This window comes from Papio anubis, chromosome 7, assembly GCF_008728515.1.
Source record: "Papio anubis isolate 15944 chromosome 7, Panubis1.0, whole genome shotgun sequence".
Lineage (NCBI taxonomy): Eukaryota > Metazoa > Chordata > Mammalia > Primates > Cercopithecidae > Papio > Papio anubis.
The window spans coordinates 142096610-142106182 of record NC_044982.1 but is presented as its reverse complement, the minus strand read 5'-3'; the positions used below and the strand labels follow the sequence as shown (position 1 = coordinate 142106182).

At 48.0% G+C, this 9573-nt stretch overlaps 1 protein-coding gene across 1 annotated transcript in view; it reads left to right on the top strand.

Annotated features, from left to right (window-relative positions):
- The first annotated feature begins 5008 nt into the window (after positions 1-5008).
- The window catches only part of SORD (sorbitol dehydrogenase), a 46606-nt gene continuing 42041 nt past the window's right edge, over positions 5009-9573 (top strand). The window contains exon 1 of the mRNA XM_003900874.5: positions 5009-5249. Coding sequence (XP_003900923.2) covers positions 5184-5249 — 66 coding nt within the window. The 5' untranslated portion in view covers positions 5009-5183. The remainder of the gene's footprint in view (positions 5250-9573) is intronic.

The following is a 9573-nucleotide window of genomic DNA, read 5'->3' as shown; positions in this document are numbered from 1 at the left end:
GTGTCTCTATCTCCTTCAGTTCTACTCTGATTTTAGTTATTTCTTGCCTTCTGCTAGCTTTTGAATTTGTTCACTCTTGCTTCTCTAGTTCTTTCCATTGTGATGTTAGGGTGTTGATTTTAGATCTTTCCTGCTTTGTCTTGTGGGCATTTAGTACTATAAATTTCCCTCTACACACTGCTTTAAATGTGTCCCAGACATTCTGGTACATTGTGTCTTTGTTCTCACTGGTTTCAAGGAACATCTTTATTTCTACTTTCATTTCATTATTTACCCAGTAGTCATTCAGGAACAGATTGTTCAGTTTTCATGTAACTTTGCGGATTTGAGTGAGTTTCTTAATCCTGAGTTCTAATTTGATTGCACTGTGATCTGAGAGACAGTGTGTTGTGATTTCTTTTACATTTGCTGAGGAGTACTTTACTTTCAACTATGTGGTCAATTTTGGACTAAGTGTGATGTGGTGCTGAGAAGAATGTATATTCTGTTGATTTTGGGTGGAGAGTTCTGTAGATGTCTATTAGGTCCACTTGGCGCAGAACTGAGTTCAAGTCCTGGATATCATTGTTAACTTTCTGTCTTGTTGATCTGTCTTATATTGACAGTTGACTGTTAAAGTCTCTCATTATCATGGTGTGGGAGTCTAAGTCTCTTTGTAAGTCTCTAAGGACTTGCTTTATGAATCTGGGCGCTCCTATATTGGGTGCATATATATTTAGGATAGTTAGCTCTTCTTGTTGAATTGATCCCTTTACCATTATGTAATGGCCTTCTTTGTCTCTTTTGATCTTTGTTGGTTTAAAGTCTGTTTTATCAGAGACTAGGATTGCAAGCCCTGCTTTTTTTTGCTTTCCATTTGTTTGGTAGATCTTCCTCCATCCCTTTATTTTGAGCCAATATCCGTCTCTGCACATGAGATGGGTCTCCTGAATACAGCACACCAATTAGTCTTGACTCTATCCAATTTGCCAATCTGTGTCTTTTAATTGGGGCATTTAGCCCATTTACTTTTATGGTTAATATTGTTATGTGTGAATTTGATCCTGTCATTATGATGTTAGCTGGTTATTTTGCCCATTATTTGATGCAGTTTCTTCTTAGCATCGATGGTCTTTAAAATTTGGCATGTTTTTGCAGTGCTGGTACTAGTTGTTGCTTTCCATGTTTAGTGTATCCTTCAGGAGCTCTTGTAAGGCAGGCCTGGTGGTGACAAAACCTCTCAGCATTTGCTTGTCTGTAAAAGATTTTATTTCTCCTTCACTTATGAAGCTTAGTTTGGCTGCATATGAAATTCTGGGTTGAAAATTCTTTTCTTGAAGAATGTTGAATATTGGCCCCCACTCTCTTCTGGCTTGTAGAGTTTCTGCCAAGATATCCGGTGTTAGTCTGATGGGCTTCCCTTTGTGGGTAACCCAACTTTTCTCTCTGGCTGCCCTTAACACTTTTTCCTTCATTTCAACCTTGGTGAATCTGACAATTGTGTGTCTTTGGGTTGCTCTTCTCGAGGAGTAGCGTTGTGGTGTTCTCTGTATTTCCTGAATTTGAATGTTGGCCTGCCTTGCTAGGTTGTGGAAGCTCTCCTGGATAATATCCTTAAGAGTGTTTTCCAACTTGTTTCCATTCTCCCTGCCACTTTCAGGTACACCAATCAAATGTAGATTTGGTCTTTTCACATAGTCCCATATTTCTTGGAGGCTTTGTTCATTTCTTTTTATTCTTTTTTCTCTAAACTTCTCCTCTTGCTCTATTTCATTAATTTGATCTTCAGTCACTGATATCCTTTCTTCCATTTGATTGAATCGGCTATTGAAGTTTGTGCATGCATCACTTAATTCTTGTGCCATGGTCTTCAGTTCCATCAGGTCATTTAAGGTCTTCTCTACACTACTTATTCTAGTTAGCCATTCGTCTAATCTTTTCTCAAGGTTTTTAGCTTCTTTGCAATGGGTTCGAACATCCTCCTTTAGCTCAGAGAAGTATGTTATTACCAACCTTTGGAAGCCTACTTCTGTCAGCTCGTCAAAGTCATTCTCTGCCCAGCTTTGTTCCATTGCTGATGAGGAGCTCTGATCCTTTGGAGGAGAAGAGGCACTCTGGATTTTAGAATTTTCCACTTTTCTGCTCTGGTTTCTCCCCATCTTTGTGGTTTTATCTACCTTTGGTCTTTGATGCTGGTGACCTACAGATGGGGTTTTGGTGTGGATGTCCTTTTTGTTGATGTTGATGCTCTTCCTTTCTATCTGTTAGTTTTCCTTCTAAGAGTCAGGTCACTCAGCTGCAGGTCTGTTGGAGTTTGCTGGAGGTCAACTCCAGACCCTGTTTCCCTGGGTACCACCAGTGGAGTCTGCAGAACAGCAAATATTGCAGAAGAGCAAATATTGCTGCCTGATCTTTCCTCTGGAAGCTTTGTCCCAGAGGGGCACCTGCCTGTATGAGGTGTCAGTCGGCCCCTACCAGGAAGTGTCTCCCAGTTAGGCTACACAGGGGCCAGGGACCCACTTGAGGAGGCAGTCTGTCCATTCTCAGAGATCAAACACCGTGCTGGGAGAGCCACTTCTCTCTTCAGAGCTGTCAGACAGGGATGTTTAAGTCTGCAGAAGTTTCTGCTGTCTTTTGTTCAGCTATGCCCTGCCCCCAGAGGTGGGGTCTACAAAGGCAGCAGACCTTGCAGAGCTGTGGTAGGCTCTGCCCAGTTTGAGCTTCCCCGACCACTTTGTTTACCTACTCAAGCCTCAGCAATGGCAGACACCCCTCGTCTGCCAGGCTGCTGCCTCAGACTGCTGTGCTAGCAGTGAGCAAGGCTCTGTGGGCGTGGGACCCACTGAGCCAGGCGCAGGATATAATCTCCTGGTGTGTCATTTGCTAAGACCATTGGAAAAGTGCAGTATTTGGGTGAGAGTGTCCCGATTTTCCAGGTACATTCTGTCATGGCTTTCCTTGGCTAGGAAAGGGAAATTCCCCGACTGCTTGCACTTCCCAGGTGAGACAATGCCCTGCCCTGCTTCGGCTCACCCTCTATGGGCTGCAGCCACTCTCCAACCAGTCCCAATGAGATGAACCAGGCACCTCAGTTGGAAATGCAGAAATCACCATCTTCTGCATCAATCACACTGGGAGCTGCAGACCAGAGCTGTTCCTATTTGGCCATCTTGGAACAGAATCTGGATGATTTACTTTTGTCTCCCAGTTTGGAAGCCTCATGCCAGCAGGCTACTCTAGATCTCTTGAACTTTCTAGCTAATCAAGCATGCAAGGCGTCTAAACCAGAAGCCCAGCTCTGCTTACAACAAGTCAAATATCTAGGCCTAATCCCAGAGGAACCAGGGCCCTCAGCAAGGAACAAATACAGCCTATACTGGCACTGGTCCCTCAAGAAGTAGCACCAACCAGATTGATAAACTTGCTCATCTGATCTTGTGATCCCCACCCAGGAACTGACTCAGTCCAAGAAGACAGCTTAGATCCCCTGTGATTTCATCTGTGACCCAAACAATGAGCACTCCTGACTCACTGGCCTTTCCCCACCCATCAAACTATCCTTAAACACTGTGAGTCCCCGTATGTTCGAATGCTTGGGCAGCCTGATTTGAGCAATAATAAAACTCCAGTCTCCTGCATAGCTGGTTCTGCATGAACTCTTGCTCTATTGCAGTTCCCCTGTCTTGATAAATTAGTTTTGTCTAGGCAGCAGGCAAGGTGAATCAATTCAGCAGTTACATATGGGGGAGGGGGGACTGTAAGGGAATGAAATCCTGAGCACTGTCCTCAAAGGAGGAAGGGGCCTTATAGACTTAGGCCTCGCTAGAAGCGGCTCTCTCCTCAGAGAGTAAAACCTCACTGTTTCTCAGAGGGCTGAGAGGCTTGAAGGAAGAGTTTGGGCAGAAACTCTGCTTTGAATAGAAGCAGCAGAACCAGTTGAGAGAAAGAGGTCCACAAATTCCATTTCATGGCTTTTTTTTTTTTTTTAAAGACGGATTTTCACTCTTGTTGCCCAGTCTGGTGTTCAATGACACAATCTCAGCTCACTGCAACCTCTGCTTCCCAGGTTCAAGCTATTCTCTTGTCTCAGCCTCCCAAGTAGCTGAGATTAAGGCACATGCCACCACGCCCGGCTAATTTTTGTATTTTTAGCAGAGATGGGGTTTCATCATATTAGGCTGGTCTTGAACTCCTGACCTCAGGTGATCTACCCCTCTCAGCCTCCCAAAGTGCTGGGATTACAGGCATGAGCCAGTGCGCCTGGCCTCATGTCTTTTTTATACTTATGCACCAGGCCCATGGAATAATGCACGAATTCATTCACTCCTAGTCGTGCCAGGCCCTTTGCTGGAGGCCGGAGAAACAGGGCCGGAACGGATGCTGCGTCATGGTAGCGCCTGTCTCCCAGAGTGCACACTGAGCTCCACCCACAGCCTCAGCGTTCTTGTTGCTAGGAATATGCACCTCAGACCTAGACCTACTGGATCAGAATCTCGGTGCTGGTCTTGAGAATCTGCATTATCAACAGCTCCTCACATTTCCCACCCCCATTCTTCTGCAGATAACATTTGAGAGCCCTGGTCTTGTGCCTACTGCCTCCGCAGGCGGTTTTCAGGGCAGCTGTGCGCGCTTGGATGTGAGGCGGCAAAAACAGCGCGCTTCAGGGCTGGCGCGGTGGCTCACGCCTGTAATCCCAGCACTCTGGGAGGCCGAGGCGGGCGGATCATGAGGTCAGGAGATCGAGACCATCCTGGCTAACACGGTGAAATCCTGTCTCTACTAAACAGAGATACGTGGTGGTGGGCGCCTGTAGTCCCAGCTACTAGGGAGGCTGAGGCAGGAGAATGGCGTGAACTCGGGAGGCGGAGCTTGCAGTGATCGCACCACTGCACTCCAGCCTCCGCCACAAACAAACAAACAAACAGTGTGCTTCAGATGGAGCCAGCGCCCAGGCTTCGCGCCCCCAGCCCCCTCGCGAAGCCCCGCCCCGCCTCCGGTCCGGAGAAGGCCAGGAAGCCCCGCCCCTCCACGCTAGCACCGCCCGGGCTGTCACAAAGGAGGAAGCCTAGCCCCGCCCCTGCGTGCGCCGCTTCTTCCAGGCCCCGCCTTCCACCTTGTGCCCTGGACCCTCGGCTGGGCAGCGCCACCAGAGCGACCAAACGTCCCGCGCCTTCCAGGCCGCACCCGAGAGCCAAAAGAGTTCCATGGCGGCGGCGGCCAAGCCCAAGAACCTTTCCCTGGTGGTGCACGGACCGGGGGACTTGCGCCTGGTAAGCCGGGAAGGAGGGTGGGAAGCCTACCGACCCTACCTCACTCTCCTCTGAGCCCAGCCGCAGTCCTGGCTTCCCACTTCCAGCCCTGCGCCGGCCCCGCACCTTAAGCGCCCTGGCTGCCCAGATCCCAGCTGGTTCCCCTCCGGGTGTGGGGGCGGCGGGTAGTGGCTGTTGCAAAGGGCAGGGATCTAGTCCTGTGCCTCCCTGAACCTAGCCCCGTGGCTGGCACGTGGCCGGTGCCCAGGATGGTTGCAAACTGTTTGAATGAATCTTTCTCTCTCCTTTGCCAGCTGCAGATTTACAGTCCAGCCTCTTGTCATTGACCTTTTCAAAGAAAATGCTAAGGCTGTCTGAATTATCTGGACAGACAGTGCAGAGCAGAAAGGAGGGTCAGAGGACACTTAAAAACAGCGGAAGTTCTATTTAACTCCCCTTGCTTGGGACTGATAAACCTCCCTTGCAGGATTATTATGATCACAAGAGTACTCAGCACTTAGTACGTGCTCAGGAAGTGCCAGCTCCTTCTCCTTTCCTTCCAGTCTAGGCCTCCATCTCCAGAACCCCTGGTGTTCCCCTTGCCTGTGCCAGACTTCTGGATCTTGATAGTCCCCTTGTCTGTAAGGCTCCTTCTCTCCCTAAGTCCCTATCTGGTTCACTTTCCAGCAGTTTTCCTTTCTAATCCCGTGCCTCTGTCTCTTTAGGAGCATTCTGTATGTGTGTTCTCTGCCTGAGACCCTGCCTTTTGCTCCCTGGCTTGTGGCACTAAATAAAGTTTAGGGAGTGGCTGAGTCAGCACCCTGGTCATGCCAAGGCTGCCTTGACAAAGTCCCTCTCAGATGGGCCTGTGATGGCAGTGGCTGTGTGGGACGAGTGCCAGCCATCTCTGCTGCTCCCTTGTACCTCCTTTCCCTCAAAGTCCATGCGTCAGTATGTAAACTGCAGTAATTCAGAAGCTTATCCAGATTAGCAGTTCTTGACTATTTAAGAATCTGTGATGTCCCCTCAACAGAATGCAAATAGACTGAGTTTGGCAACAATTTCAGATTGTTCAAGGACTCTCTTTAAGCCGCTCTAAGCCCCTCTGTAGAACCCTTGTCCCAGCTGACACTCCATCTCCTCAGTTGGAGAAAGTGCCATAGCCGAGGTGATAAGTTGTGTTAGTTAACAGACTCAGATGTTCAGACTCCCCAGTCCAGTGTTCATTCCACTCTTTCGAGCCTCCACCCAAGGTCCTGAATTAAAGTGAGGCTGTTAGTGTTTATTGTTGCAAATGCCAGATGGTGGTATGAGTAAGGGAAAGTGGGCCAGCTCTACACAGTTTGCAGAGTGATTTCCAACTCAGTACTTCATTCCACAAACATTCACTCATGAAAGGATGCCTGCCATGTGCCAGGCACTGGGCTGAGGGCCCAGAGAGGAGGACACAGCCCCTGCTCCCAAGTTTACTGAGGGAGGCAGAGAGACAAAGTCAACAATTATGAAAGAGCCCGAGGGCTTTGATGGAGGCCTCAGAGAGAAAAGACCCCACAGGGAGGGACCCTTGGCCCTCTGTCTGCTCAGAGCCTGCTTAAAAGTCATGCACCTAAGGTGCAGAACCACACTTAAGTTCTCCTCCACCTTAACTCAAACTCATGGTCTCCCACTGCTCAGGCAGACTACCTCTATTATGGTTTTGTAGACAAAGCTTTGAAGATTACAGCAGCAGGGAACTAACCTTGATCTCATCAGCTGTGCATTAGAAGCCACTCTCTGACTGGATTAGGGGCTAGGTTGGGGTGGCTGTAACCTAAAGGATCTAGAAAATATGATGGCCTAGAGAATTTCACCTGTGGTTGTGTGCTGGTACACTAACTGGGTAAAAGAGTTCAGAGGAGGATTTAGGAAAACACGTAGGCTCAGTTTGAGAATGGGAAGTGGTAGGGTCATTTACTAGTCAGAGTAGATTAAAATGATGAGATCAGGTTTGAAAATTTGAGTTTAAGATGTCTCTGGAGGCCAGATGTGGTGGCTCATGCCTGTAATCCCAGCACTTTGAGAGGCCAATGTAGGCAGATCACTTGAGGTCAGGAGTTTGAGACCAACCTGGCCAACTTGGTGAAACTCTGTCTCTACTATAAATTCAAAAATTAGCTGGGTGTGGTGCTGCATGCCTGTAATCCCAGCTACTTGCGAAGCTGAGAATTGCTTGAGTATGGGAGTCAGAGATGCAATGAACTGAGATCGCACCACTGTACTCCAGCCTGGATGACAGCAAAACTCTGTCTAAAAAATAATAATAATAAAATAACAAATTAAAAAATTAAAAAATAAAAATAAAGATGTCTCTAGGACAGGACACAAGGTGCCTTTGAGAAATTTCCTTGGGTGCAGGGGTCTGGAGTGCAGGGATGCTATCTGGTGTGGAAATGTAAACTCAGGAGTCCTTTGCTCCTCTACTGAGCAGCACTGCACCGCCCACCCCCACCCAGGGGGCGTTTGGAAATGTTTCAGGGAGGTGTGGTTGTCACAATGACTGAGGAGCACTACTGCAGACTTTATTCAGTTCATAGCACTGTCCTGGACAACAAAGAGTTGTCCTGTCCCAAATAGTGCCCTATGGGGAATTGTGTATGGTTGAGCTTGCCTAGGCTGAGTGAACCATGTAGAATGAGAGGGAAAGAAGAGGAGGCCATTACCCTGGAGAGAGCCCCAACACTGGAGGGGAAAGGGCAGAAAGAGTTGTCAGCAGAGGAGACCCACCAGCGAGGACTATGCTGCCTCAGGTGCACCTGCAGCTCCACACAAACCTTCTGGGCCCTCGCCACTCCTTCTCAGGCATGGTCTTCCACCAGCACCTCCACAGGGCCCACCCCCGACCCCAGTGTGATATCACTGCTCCTCCACCTTTTCCTTAAGACAGATAGGCTCGGTGGCTTGGGTTTGGGGCCAGTAGTGAACCAGAGATAGCGACTAGGAGGAACAATCCTGGGGAAGCTTTGAGGGGAACCAGCCATTTTCCTCTCTGCAAGAGGACCAAAATGAAACCCAGGATTTCCTGGGCTTAATAAATTGTCAGTGGTTGCATTTGGGTGGGGAGGGGGAACCTTGGTTGGATATAAATTACAAAAAAGATAAGGGGAAGTGGGGAGAATTTGACTGTTTTCTTCTTTTGATGTAAGACCACGCAGCCACAGATCAAAAACGCTTCCATTTCTGGCTGGTTGGGGAACTGAAGCTCAAAAAACTGTGGCCGGTTTAGGTATACCGAGGGCAGGGTCTGCTGATAAAATGGTTCAGTGCCTCAGGAACTCCTATGAAGGGAGTTGTTTGGGGAAACTCTCATTCCTAAAATCTTTTCAAAAAATGCATACATTTTCAAGGGAAAAGTGTATCATTTAAATTACATCATTATTTGCTTTCCAAAATGTGTATAAATCGTTCCTAAAATCTGAAGCAGGGTTCCGAAGTGTTCTGAAGCAGGAAGCGACGGCTCAACCCTTCCCAGTGCCGCCTTCCTGCTTGAGGTAAGGCCAGGAGCCAGCCAGCGTCCAGGGCAGTGGTCCTGTGGGGGAGTGTGACCTGGTCCACTTGACTTGTCCCTTAACTGGCAGGAAGGAAACGTACTGCACAGCATCCCTACTGCCTAAGCAGAAGGCACCATTCTCTTCTTTCTTGATGTATGGCTGCAGGGAACAAAAAATTAAACTCCTCGCCTACTAATTAGTTTAATGATCACCTTGACCACAGCAAGGAGTATTTATAAATTGGGTGGTAAGTCAGACACACACTAAGACCGGTGGTTTTCTTTTATAATGAGGAGAACAAAATGAAACAACAACCTGAGACTTAAGGACTTTCGCTTTTTCCCCACATCTTAAATAGAGAAAGTTTGGGAGTTGGAGGGAGCAAAAGGGACTGATGACCAAGTTGATGTATAAGGAAGCAAACAGTGTCAGCTTGCTGGGGTTCTCTCTAAATGCAAATAGTGCGAAGTTCCCAAACCAGGCTGGGGAGCCAGAGTGGGGTTTAGTCCCCATTCTACTGCTGCTAGTTGTATGACTCAACAAATTATTTTCCACTTCAACTTCCCAGTGAAATGGGGGTAATAGTAGTGTTCTGTTTGGTTGTATGAGGATTCAGTGGGACCAGTCGTGCGTGTGAAAGGCCTAGCACAGCATCCAGCACACTGTTAGTGGTACGTGCTCACTGTGGAGATGAGCAGGAAGCCAGAGACCCTGAGAACGGACACTTAAACCATATCAGCTTAAAAAGAGTTGGACAGAGACCAGGGCCTTCAAACACATGGACAGTTTTCTTAACCAAGTTATTATAATGTGGGCCC